This window comes from Martes martes (assembly GCF_963455335.1).
Source record: "Martes martes genome assembly, chromosome: 9".
Lineage (NCBI taxonomy): Eukaryota > Metazoa > Chordata > Mammalia > Carnivora > Mustelidae > Martes > Martes martes.
The window spans coordinates 5,196,830-5,210,050 of record NC_137896.1 but is presented as its reverse complement, the minus strand read 5'-3'; the positions used below and the strand labels follow the sequence as shown (position 1 = coordinate 5,210,050).

The following is a 13,221-nucleotide window of genomic DNA, read 5'->3' as shown; positions in this document are numbered from 1 at the left end:
GGCCCCCGTCCCTAGACCTGCCTCGCAGCCCCACTCACCCCACAGCCCGTCGAGGGCGGCTCCGGCGGCCTCCCCAGCTGTACGGGGCAACGCTTCGAGCAGGGCCCGAGGGCTGCGCAAGGCCTCCAGCTCGGCTCATTATCGGAATTTAATCTGGATTCCGAGAGATCAAGAGGACTTGGTGGGAAGTGGCTGCCACGAGGCGAGAGGTGCTGAGGCTAAACCAAAGCCGGCTAATCCCCAGCACTCCAGAGCTTTCCTGGAGCTCAGGCAGAGGCTCGCCAGCGAGCCAGATGTCCCGGCCCCACACAGCTGGGCGGCTGACGGCAGCAAGACCCCAGACCCTTCGGCAGAGGGAGCAGGCTGGCCACACAGCAGGGTGGCAGCGACAGGATCTGGGCTTCTCGGGGGATCAGATCAGCCACAGGCCTTCAGCCTGAAGAAGATGCGTGTCCCTTCCCCGGGCCCCAGAGCTGGGGAAACGCAAACGAGGGCCCCACCTCTTCACGAGCTTGGGCCTGCGTCCCACCGGAGACTGCAAAATGAGGCATTTGGCAGAGAAGGCAGGGGGGAAAGCACCGTTGCAGCCAAATCTTGGGTCCCCCCACCCCCATTTTCCTTGGAAGACCCCTGCATTCCCTGAGATGATGGGGATCATGGTGAAGAAGACGGCGGTGATGTAGGTGGTGGTGGTGGTCATGGTGGTGGTGGCAAGGATGATGGAGATGGTGGTGATACTGGTAACACTGAACCTTTACTGAGCACCTGCTGTGTTCTAAGGAAGCCCTGGGAGGTAGATGGCGTTATCATCCCCATCGTACAGAGGAGGAGCCTGAGGCTCCAAGGTCATTGCTTCCAGAGGCCACGCTGGTATGTCATGTCGCGATTTGAATCCACACCCTCAAGAGCCGGGTGACCCACCCGGGGAATTACACAATACAATCATATGGCTTCTGGATTAAAAAAACAAAAAACAACCCACCCAGAAAACATATAAATAATTCAAAAAAATTTTTTAACCTTTTAACTTCTGGAGAATAGAGGCCTTGCCGCCTTCTTTGAGGGACCGAAAGGAAACGCAGAAACCTAAAGACAGCAGCCCCTTCCCCTCCCTCCGCTCCCTGCCTCTTTTCTACTTTGCACTTGCCAGGTCTTCTCCTCGGCCTGAGAAGCTCCTGGATGGCAGGGGCGTGGGTCCGCCGCCCGTGCCCTGCACACAGCAGGGGATCAGACATTTGCTAAGGAGGAACCTGGTCTCCCAGCAAAGCAAATGCCCCCAGAGTCAGGAACGCAAAGCGAGGCTCGCAGCCCCCAGAGGTGGCCTGTGGCTAGGCTGCTCACAAGGGGCACCCCGTGACGCCCACCCTCGCCACCTGCCAGAGAGCCGCAGACAGCCGTCCCGCCCGTCCCTCTTCTAACCACAGTGACTCAGGCCTTCTCCCCTCCCCGAGGGCCTCTGGATCCACCCCACGGAACTAAGATGGGGTCGAGGAGGCAGCAGCCTCAGACCGTGACGGGACACGTGCCCACGATGCCAGCAGGCTGACACAGGCAGAAAGACAAGCAGCTGCTGGCAAGAGCTTGGGGAAGCCAAGGCTCGTGTTTCATTAAGCAAGGACCAAGTGGCTCGCCCCATCTGGGTATTATCGCGTCCCTCTGTCCTCCCGACAGCCCGTGCTTGTCCCCACCTTGGGACCACAGCCTTTGCCGTTCCCCTGCCACTCGCCCTATCCCAGCCCACGCCCCACTGCCAGAGCCTTCTTGTCATTCAGACGCCCCAGCTCAGCATGGCCACGGCCACCCATGACCGCCAGCGTGTCTGCGTCCTTGCTTCCCGCTATCCTGCCCGTCTCCTCCAGCCCCTGCTGCGGGTTGGAGTGCACCCTCTAAAAAGATATGCTCGAGTCCCACCTGTGAATGTGACCGTATTTGGAAAGAGGGTCTCTGCAGATTAATTCGCTTGGTTAAGTAAGGTGAGGTCGCCTGGGAGCAGGGAGGGCCCCGAGGTCGGGATGGCCGGTTTCCTTCCAAGAGGAGAGAGGCACACAGGAGAAGGTCCCGCGAAGGTGCAAAGCCACGTGGAAAGAGAGCGGAGAGAGGACAGACAGCGGTAGCTAGAAGCCAAGAGCACGGACGATGGACAGACACCCCCGGAAGCTGGACGAGGCGGGAAGGAAACCACCGCACCCTTCAAAGGCTTCAGAGGCAGCCGACACCTCGCCTTCCAACTTCGAGCCCCCAGAACCCTGCGAGAGCCCATTTCCATTGTTTTAAGCCACACACCTCGTGGGACTTTGGGAGCACAGCCCCAGAGAACCAGTCCTCTCCTCAGCCACCAATCCTGACGAGGCCCCTGTCCCCAGAGACCAGCTCCAAAGCCAGCGCCTGGCCTGTGGGTGCTCAGCAGGGGGGTGGGCGAAACACATCTCTGGGCTCACACGTCTCTCTCCAAGTGCAGCGGCCTCGGACCCCCACAAAGGAGGTCCCGTGCCTGTCACACCAGGCTTGCCCGTCTCAGGGACCGGTGGGTGGCGACGCCCCTCATGGGAAGCGGCAGCAGCCCAGCCAACCCTGGGGACACTGCGGTGGCCAGGGAGGGCAAAGGCCTTCCTGCCCGGCATCTCGGGAAACCCGGAGAAAGAGCGGCCCAGGTGACACCAGCCAACCCTTGCATTCTCTTCAGCCAAACCCACTCGGAGCAGCCATTCCTGAGGTGAAGCCTCTTGGGGGACGCTCCTGAGGCAGGTGTGGGGAGCCTGCCGGGAGGGGTGCGGCTCGGCGTTTGCACGAGTGGGCCCATGGAGTGCTGGTGACAAATGGCCGGTGGTACCTGCGTCCTCGCCGGCCTTCAGGAGAAAAGTCAAACATATGTTTCTGTTCAGGAGTCCTGGGGGGTCTGTTAGAGTCCAGAGCAAACGTGTGTCACACCCCCAAAATGAACTCCATCCCTCTTCCTGTATTCGGTCTGAGGGGTGGGGCATCGACGTCGGGGTTCCCTGGGGGACCCGAGTGCCTATCGTAGGATTCGGAGGTGCCTCCCATGACCGCCTGCCGCCTCCCCCACAGCACACCCTCCTCCTGGTACCCTCCCCTCCAGGAGCGTCTGCTGGCCTCCCTGTAGGGCGAGTAGGGCCATGCACACAAGTGGGGGCCCTCGATGCAGACTTAGTCCCGCCCATCAGACTGACAAAGACCAAAACAGCTCGATCAGAGATGATGCTGTGGGCACACAGGAGATCGGCCTCCCCCTAGCTTGTTGCTATAAACTGACACAACCTCCGAGGACAGCCATCCAGCAAAATCGAGGTAACCGACGTGTGCACCCTCGGACCCCACGATTCTATCTCTGGGGCTATATCTGACGGACACGCGCCGGTGTGAAATAATGTTGTCCACAAAAATAACGTGCCTCGCTCCTGTCACACGGGTAGAGAAGCTCAAGGAAGGGGGAGCAGAGGCGGCCTGGGGGGTGGGCACCAGGGCCCAGAGCCGGGATGGAACCTTCCTGGTCACTGTAGCTGCTGTTCTCTTGTCCATGTGACAACGGGACGGTCTTACCTACGCAAAAGCCTCTTTTCAAAAGAACTACTCTTTGTACGCCCAGGTTCAAGTCCTAATCTGGCCACTGTCTCCCCGGGTGGCGGCAGGCGGATGATTCACCCTCTGCTTTCAGCTCCTAAGGCTCCCCATGTCCCAGAGGAGCGGCCACCCCACAGGGCTGCAAGAATACAAACCAGGTAACAAATGCAAAACAGTGGAAACCCTTAGAAAGAGAGGCTTGGTTGTCTTAGTCTTTAAGAAGACAACCTGTGAAGGAGGTGGTGACGTCTCCTCTGTCCCCAGGGTGGTAACAGGTCCCCACTCCCGCTGCAAGTGCTGGGACTGTCCATCAGGAGGCGCCCACAGCACCTTCCCGCCATTCCTTACTGGGGAATGGCATCCAGCCGTGACAGGAGTCCACCAGCCTGAGCCCACCATCGAGCCAGCCCCCCGGCAGCACCAGTGAGTGGGGGGTGGTCACAGTCACCTCTGGAAGGACCGATGTGCTCACTCCATGCTCTGGCCCATCTCTGAGCCTCCTGACCTCTCAGGAGACCTCGAAACTAAAGGGTCTACAGACAGTCAAGTCTTTCAACCCAAGATCTGGGTTCCTGACTTCATGATTCTTAGAAGGCCGAGTTCTCTCTCTGCCTGTTTATTTCTGGGTTGAGGTTTTGATGCCATTTTCTTAGGGATGGCCGCCTTCACTGGTTGTCTGAGGTCGTGTGCTGGGCTTCACGGTGAGCAAGGGGAGATAGACCCTCAAAAAATGCTTCTTCCTCTTCCCTATCCCCATCCCCTCTGTGCCCCTGAACCAGACCACCCACAATATGCCCACAGGCTCACTTGGCCACATCCCCCATTCTTAACTCGATTTGCTGATGCTAGAGAGTTTACAGAAGCAGCCGGCAGCATAAACTTTCTCAATGAAAAAGGTGCAGCGTAGGGCCTGGCACATGGTTGGCGGCCCGGGACATAAGTGGCCTGACCGCCCCGGCCCCAGCCCGGCCACCACCCCCTTCCTCCTCTGCCGCTGAGGGCAGCTCGGCACCCCTCCCCGGCACCGGTCCCAGCACCCACCTGCCCAAGTGCTCCTGCAGCACCTGGTAAACGCTGATCCGGAACGTCTCGTTGTCAAAGCGCTCCCGAATGTAGTCCTTGTAGATCCGGAATTCAGCTGCGGTCACGGCCTCCCCTTCGGGGATCTTGGAAAGATCAAACCGGAACTCCCGATGGTGGTAGCGTGGGTAGAAGAACTCTTTGTCATGCTCCACTGAAGGGAGGAAGCACACACCGCACCGAGGGATCATTAGTTCCCGGCTCTCACTCTCCCGCCGCAAAGTCCAAGCCCGCCCGCGGCCAGACCCCCCTGGGGCTCACCGCCCCTTCCACGCTGCCCCACAGCAGCCTGGAGACACACAGCCTTGGCCCTGTGGTCCCCTTGAACGAGAGCAGTGACTCAGCATCAACCCACTGGGAAGAGTGGAGCACCGACCAAGCCATCCCAGAGGCCCTGGACACACGCTGGTTCGTGGGCCTGGGTTCAAATCCAGGGTCAGCCACTAACTGGCAGGCCTGAACAAGGTACCACTAGTCTCTCTGGACCTCCATTTTCTTATCTAAAAATGAGGATCATTATCCTGCATGGGTTGTTGGGAGAGCTAAGAAACCTAACACCAGCAGCTTAGCCTCTGGGAGGGCTCAACAACGGTGAGCTACGACGAGTGTAGACAGACCTCGTTCTGCCTGTCATGGGGTCCCTGAGGCCCAGTGGTGTTCAGCCCCAGCAGCAGGTGGAAATCACCATGGGGGCTGTGGGAAAACAGGCTGAGGCCCTGTCCCAGTGGTGCGCTGGTCAATATTGAGGAACTGGGTCTCTGGGATCTTATCGGTCGTGTCTGTCAGTTTCCATCTCGGCGGATTTCGAGCTCCCGAAGTGAAATCACTGAAGATGGGGGTGGGAGGCCGACATGGGGGGCTCCAGCCCCCCGCTGTGCTCACCCCCCTCTGAGCCAACTGATTCAGTATCTTTGGGGAGGGGGCCCAGAAACCCGTACTTCTTAAAGCACCCCAGATGTTTCTAACAACCGCTAGAGTTTCCAACCACGGCCTTCGACTAAAAGCAGAAAAAGCGGCAAACGGCAAGGTCGGGGGTGTGGCTTTTTCAAATGACTTCTGGATAAAACAAGGCAAAGGCCTCAACTCTTCTCCTTTATACCGGCAGTGAGACTAGACTGAGAGATTATGCCCATTTCATCGATAATAAACGTTAAATGGATGTAAGCCCAAAAAGAATGTTTCTGGAAGGGGCCTGTGATTCCCGAGGTTCATGTATCCTCTGGTCCGAAACGGAGCAGGGAAGAAGCTGGAATCAAGGGCTGGAAAGATGCAGAATGGCCAAGTTCAAGCAAGTGTGTGACGTCTGCAGATCCCTCTCCTCTCCCGGGAGACACAGCCCCATCTCTGCTTCCTGCCTGCAGTGGGGGACGACCAGGGATACGAGAAATAGAGGAGAGATGTGCCCAGCTTTACCTCCGGCTTCAGCTTCCTAATCCCTAGAGGCTCTCAGGCAGGGTCAGGGCTGCCCAGCTGCAGGCGGGACACGAACGCCTTTGAGGAAAAGGGTTCCCGACACCGGCAGCCCTCCTACAGACCCTCATTTAAAAACAACAACAAAACTGTTTTAAACCTTAATAATAGTTCTAAAAGATACTGGGATGAGGGCTGGGGTAGTGACGGATTATCCACTCATCAGGCTGTTTCCTGTTGGGCAGAGGGGGCAGGTGAAGTCTTCAAGGCCAGGGGACTCTGGCGAGGCACAGCAGTGACTCTGCCTCTGGAGAGATCCCAGGAAGGTGACCTCTGGACTTCAGCTGCTGGAATCTTGGGCCACGCGTGGAGAGCCGGCCACAGGAATGACCTCTCCAGAAAACATCCCGTGGTCACGGAAGACTGCACCTGTCCTCCTCACTTGCTCTGTCCTTGACCCCCACCCGGAGCACTTGCCTCCTGGCCCAGTCTCAGGGAAAGCCTAAGTTGGAGGACAGAGAATGCTGATGGGGGCGTCCCCAGCTTTGATTTATGCAGAAAGCGGGTGGGGGAGGGGTTTTGTGGCAGCCTCTAGGAAGTGCAGCCCACGGTGGGGGTCAACTGAGTGTCAGGAGGGGACCTCAGAATGAGGGAGCAGAGCAAAGCCCCCTGCGTCAGTCACTGTGTTAACGCCCGGGGCCAGGCCTCTGTCATCCTTCTCCCTCAACCTTCAGGTCACCCTAGGAGGCGGGCACAATGCCACATTGGTAGGGGACGTACCTAAGAGTCAAGAGGGACTGACCGCCCTGTTCAGGGCCAGAGCGGGACCTCAAACTCAGACCCCGCCAAATCTTAGCCACGCCTCTCAGTGGCCACACCTCCGGCTCTGCAAGGGCAGCTCTTAGGCCTGTGGTCAGAACTTTCTCGTTGCTGTTCAGCGTACACACGGAATGCACACAAAATGCATGTGTGTGCTTCTGCGTGTGTTGCCGTGAGCGTCCCCACGGGGCCTCCTCCCAGACCAAGAAACAGAATGTCACCAGCTCCCCTTTCCTCTCCCCCAACTTCTCAAACCTTGGGTTGGTTTTGCTCGTTTCAGAATATTACAAATAGGAAATAACACCGTACGTATGCCTTTGTCCGTGGCCTCTTTGATTCAACAGTGTTTGTGTGGTCCATTCGCGTGCCTGGGGACGGCCACCCAGCCCTGACGCCGTGTAATAGTCCCCGCGTGGATTTCACCACGATTCACGTGTCCATTCTGCAGTCCGTGAGCATTTGGGTCGTTTCCAGTTTGGGGCTCTCAGAGCAGGGCATTCTGGTACCCATGCGCCCCGTATCTCAGTGAATGTGGGGAGGCATGCGCAGACGTGGAACTGCGTGTGTTCCCCATTAGTCGTATTGCCAAGCTGTTCACCCCAACTATCACCCTGGGAGCTTTTTCAGAGGGTTCCAGGAGGAATCGTGGAGAAACACAAGTTCATCCTGTTAGGGAGATGGGCCCAGTCTGGGGGCCATCAAGGGCTTTTTGGCAAGGGACGGCTGAGGGCAGTAAGGCAGCCACCCCTGGAGAGCGCCTCCCCGCCCGTGAGCCGTCCGTGCATGAGCCTATGCAGTCCCCCAGCCGGGCCCACTCACTGAGTGAGCAGCCAGTGACCGCGCCTGAGCTGCCCTCCAGCCCCGCAGCACCCCTTGACCTGAGCTCACCGAAGACCATCTCCTAACTAAACGGAAAGGCTGTCTTATGGCCATGATCTCGCCAGGCTTCCGGGTACCAGCATGCAGCCCTTGGTGCTTCCTGCCTCCGAAAACCTCATCCTTCTGTGGTTCCTTCCCCTGTGAACAGCTAGCCCCCCCCCCCGACTCTCTGGCCATTCCTTGAACATCCTCTTAAGATAGTCCCATTAAAGTTCCCGGGAGCTGTGGAAGAACAGGGGAGCATCCCACGGGCCCCCCCTCCCCGCAAGCTGACAGGCCTCGCAAAGTCTCCATTTCCAACCATCTGCCTCAGTCCCCCCGCCCAGAGATGGGGGGGTGCAGAACCCCCCACTTACAATGAAGAAGCTGAACAACCCAGGAGGACAAAAAGGCATATTCAGGGAGCACTTGCTCTGAGTCGGCTCCCGCTCTGAGCACTCCCAGCCCGGCGGGGTGGGATTGATCCCCATTTCACAGACGAGGACCCTGAGGTGCGGAGCAGGTGACTTGCTCAAGGTCACAAGTTTGGTCAGGGGCTGGGCTTCGAAGTTCACACTCTTGACCTTGACCCTTTCTAGAGCCAAGTGCACTCAGCTCGAATCTGTGTCCCTACCAGCTGTGTGGTCTCAGCCGAGCGACTTAAACTCTGCATGCCTGCCCCTGTCCCAGGATAATGACAGTGGCCCTTTCTCTGTACAGAGTGGGCACTTACAGCAATATAAGTTCATGTCTGCCGTTGTCATGGGGCCTCTCAAACAGTGAGGCGGGAGAATGCCAATCCACGCAGAAGAAGCCTTATTCGAAGGTGCGTATTTGCGTAGTTCAGCTATGACAACTGTATTTGAAAAGTATCACAGCCAGACCTAACACTAAAGAAATGTTTGAAGGAGCAGGGCATTAACACAGGTGCAACCATTCAAGTCACACCCAGGGCAGAAAGAAAACACTGACACATAATCACAAAAATAAATCCGTAGCAGCAGGTGTATACATAACTTCTTAAATGTAGAAGATACAATGTATCTTAACTGTGAAGACAGTTAAGATACCAAGGTTGTAAGGTTTCTTTTGTTAACAAGATATATGCATAGCGTCAGGCTAAATTTCTTGCAAACATCTGCAGGCTCTCCCGGACAGCTTTCTGCATGCATCGCCTTCATTAATTATTTTAAGACAATGAGCAGTAGGAACCACGTTCACCTTCTGCTCTTCCTGAAACCACATCACCGTGGGTTCTAAAAATAATTTTGTAATCTATCAAAGACAGTCATTTTTTTTAAAAAAGAGCAGTTCATAATTCAAAGTCCAAACCAAATTCCAAATCTCATCCTTCTAAGGCTTCCATTTCATACAGAAGCCACTCCGCGGCAGGGAATCCACACCGTTTCGAGCTCAGGGGTCAAGGTGGTTCAACTGTCACCCCTGAAGTAGGTAGAAGCACGTACTTTTCGGGAGAAAATACAGCTTTACATGTCTTTCTTACATTACCATACCTGATTACCCAGGACTTGGGTTTTTCAATAATTGTCTAGAGTCGGTATCGCCCTTTGTCCATAAAGAGAAGCTTTCCAAAAGCAAACCAGACCCTGGGAACCCAGCTTTTTCCGCACCGCCCTGAACATTCCAGCACCCCACCGGCTAAGAGAGCTCACAGGCATTAACGAAGACTTTCATCTTCAAAAGATTAAAAGGGCCCAAATCCCCGAGACCAAAAGATAAGTCCAAAGAAAATGGATTCCGGAAAACACCATCCTGACAGCAACCAGCCCCAAGACTGTCCCCAGAGCCAATTCTAGTGTCATTTTACAAAAGCCTGGGATAATAACCCCAAAGCTGGTTCTGGGAGGGGTCTTTCTGGGCTGGAGGGTGTCCACAAAAGGGTAGAGGCAGGTGGGAACCGGAAGCCACCCACTAGGGCGTCCCCTCCCATGCCCCACGGACATACGAGGGGAGACCTCTGCCCCACGTACAGCCCCAGAGTTCTGCCTCCTCTCAGCATCTGAGCTCCTCCTCCCACTGACATGACACAAAAGGTACTGGCATAGCTCTCACTAAGTTAGTGTCCTCTGAACAAAGGAGTATAACCAAATGGATCTTGCTGTGTAGACCTGCGGGGGAGCAGCATGGATTTAACCAGCACCGAAGTGTAGGTGTTGAGAACCGTGCTTTGTAGAACTGTATTTAACCCTGTAAAATGAGGGCGTATGGATGCCCCAATATATTTATACTATGTCCTTACATAGTCATACACCCAGAATACAATAAATACTTACAAGTGCGAGAAAACAGGCACAGAAGGTATCATATTTCTTTTGTTCCTGCTGGGTGGGCAAAGTAGCTGCAGGACTGACAGCTCACCGTCATGTCACAAGTAGGTGATGTGACTGTACCACCTCTTTCTCTTAGAAAGCCTCACTGGGGCTCTCTCCGTCAAACCACATGGTCCCAAGGGAGCTACCATCTTGTCCCATGACCCTTTTTGGCAGAGTTGAGGGATGGGAGGGACCAAGCCCCAAGCTGGGCCAAACGCGGGATGTCTTTTATTTTCCTCAAACCTGCTGCTAAAGTGCCCGTTTGTCTTCTCTGCCTTGAACTCTAAGGGTGTCAGTTGGGCCTGTGGGCCACCACGTGCCCCTGCTGTGCCGAGGAAGCTGGTCCGTGAGAAGGAAGATGCCAGGCAGGGGGGGCAGAGACACCAGCCTTGAGGAGGGAAGCCTCTCAGGTTTGATCCTTTGGTGTGGGGATCCCCATCCCTCCTGAAGTTTGTGGTTTCAGTTCTTCCAATCTGTGGGTTACGTGGAACCCCTCAAACAAGTCCCCTTTAAGCTCACCTGGAGTGAGGGTTTGCAACTTGACAGACTGCAACCTACCATTTGCAACCAAAGCTGCTCTGCACAAAATAATCCCGAGCCCAGTAATATTCCACACCTGGAAATGGATGGGCGGGGAAACACATCCAGGCGACTGTGGTTACCTCCAAGTGACCATTTGCTGGGAAAGTTGCGTTCTTTAGGCTTGGATAATTTCCAAACAAAAGATGACCCCTCTTTTTTTTTTTTTTTTTAAGATTTTATTTATTTGACAGAGAGAGACACGGCAAGAGAGAGAACACAAGCAGGGGGAGTGGGAAGGGGAGAAGCAGCCTTCCCGCTGAGCAGGGAGCCCGATGCAGGGTTTGATCCGGACCATGACCTGAGCCGAAGGCAGACGCTTAACACCTGAGCCACCCAGGTCATCACCAAGATGACCCCTTGACTGAGCAGAAAGCAATGACTGACCCCATCATGAATCCCCAGTGCCCGGCACAGCCTGACACACATAGGGCTCCATAAGGCGACTGGATTGAATATACTACTCTCCGTGAAAATTCCTTCTAGCCTTTAAATAACATGCATACAGTAAAGCATACAGACCAAAGCTCGATTAACTATCTCAACACAAACGTACTCAGTGTGAGAAACTATACATTCATTCCTCGGACCAAAGATACCTCTGGGGCCCCTCCCAGACACAAGCCGCTCCTTCCCGAAGGTGACCGCCAACCCAACACCTGACGCCACAGACTCAGTTCGCCGGCCGAGCGCTTACCCTTCTGTGTCTGCATCCGGCTCGTTGTCTGTAGTGGTGATCGTTCATTTCCGCTGCTGCGTAGAACCCTGTGGCATGAGTGGGCCACAGTCCATTCTCTGATGGGCCTTTGGATAGTTTCCTGTTTGGGACTGTTATAAACTGCACTATGAGGAACATCCTTGCGTGTGCCTCTCGGTGACCACATTTCTATTGGGTAAATACTTCGAAGCAGGAAGTTAGAGGGCAGGAGAGCATTGGTCATCTTTAGTATATGCATCTGACCATTTCCATGTGAAGAGTTTGGGGGTAAGAGGCAATGGGGCCAAAGGAAACACAGTCCCTAAAGGAACAGTTCATTTTAGTTTATTCTAGCAACCCGCAGTGCATTTGTTTAGGTACGAGGGAGTTCATGGGAAAAGTGTTGAGCGAAGTCTTGAAGAAGGATGGAGGTTGACCGGGCCCAGAGAAAAGGCAGAGCAAACAGACTGGTCCCCAAGAGCTCCAGTTATGAACATCTTTCATGACGATGAGGCTCTGGGAACCAAGAGAACCAGCCAAAGACCATAATATAACCAGAAGCTAGAACTGAGCTTTCAAGGACCCTTGACTGCTTAAGATCCCATGTCCCAGATCCTCCCGCCAATCCTGATTTAACTCCAAAATTTCCAATGCAGGCTTCCTTCCTTCCTACAGGGATGCAATTCATCCGGAAGGTTCTGGCACATTCCAGAATTCACTGGAGCTGACTGTGACCAAGGCAGCTGTCGGAAGGCAATTTATGGTCCCACAGCTTCAGGAATGTGAACCTTGATGATGACTTTTCATTCATTCAAAGATTTACATGGCGAGATGAAGGAGCTTGAAAAAGTTGGCAGGAGCATGACATAAACTGGGAACTCTGGAAAATGGACCAGACATACCCAAGTACTCTAACAGGAAAACGTTCTTTCGGGAACACGAGTGCTGACACAGGTCTGCTGCAGAAGAGAGGACACCCTCCTAAAGGCATAGGAAAGGACTATCTCGCAAGAGCCTAAAATGATAGATGCTCCCAAGAAACTATCTCTGTGTGTCCCCACACCCTCAAGCCCTTCTTGACCATCCCAGAGAGGTGTGAACCCTCTGTCACCGTGCGGTGGGACAAAGACAGATAAAAGCCCAGTCAGATTGCAGCTTTGGGGACGTCTGGCTGGCTCAGTCCGGTACAAGTCTGCCTTTGGCTCAGGTCATGATCCCAGGGTCCTGGGATCGAGTCCCGTATTGGGCTCTTTGCTCAGCAGGGAGCCTGCTTCTCCTTCTGCCTGCTGCTCCCCTGCTTGTGTGTACTCTCTCTCTGGCAAATAAATAAAATCCTTAAAAAAAAAAAAAAAAAGGATTGCAACTCTGTCAGCTGCCTGACCCCTGAGCTGGCTAATGGCTACTGTTTTTTCCATTGGATTCTTAACTGAGGTACGATATACATAAGACTTAACATCTTCACCATTTTTATAGTTCAGTTGTGTTAAATACATTCACAGCGCCATGCAACCAATATCCAGAACTCTCTTACTCTTGCAAGACTGAAAGATGCATTAAACAAGCCCCCATTCTCCACCCCCAGCCCCTGGCACCCACAATTCCATTTTCTGTCTCTGAATTCAACTCCTCTAAGGACCTCCCACCAGAGGAATCCTAGAGCACTGGTCTTTTTGTGTCTGGCTTACTTCCCTGAGCATCCTGTCCTCCAGGTTCATCTACACGGGAGCATCTGACATCTGTCAGGATTCCCTCGCTTTTCAAGGCTGAACGGTATTCCATTGTGTGTACGGACCATGTTTGGTTTATCTGTTAATCTGTCCATGGACACTCAGGTTGCCTCGACCTTTTGGTTACTATAAATAATGC

General features: G+C 54.5%; 1 protein-coding gene across 1 annotated transcript in view; it reads right to left on the bottom strand.

Annotated features, from left to right (window-relative positions):
• The window catches only part of BMP7 (bone morphogenetic protein 7), an 88,350-nt gene that overhangs the window by 51,866 nt on the left and 23,263 nt on the right, over positions 1-13,221 (bottom strand). The window contains exon 2 of the mRNA XM_080813708.1: positions 4,621-4,813. Within this exon, the coding sequence (XP_080669834.1) occupies positions 4,621-4,813 (193 nt within the window). The remainder of the gene's footprint in view (positions 1-4,620; positions 4,814-13,221) is intronic.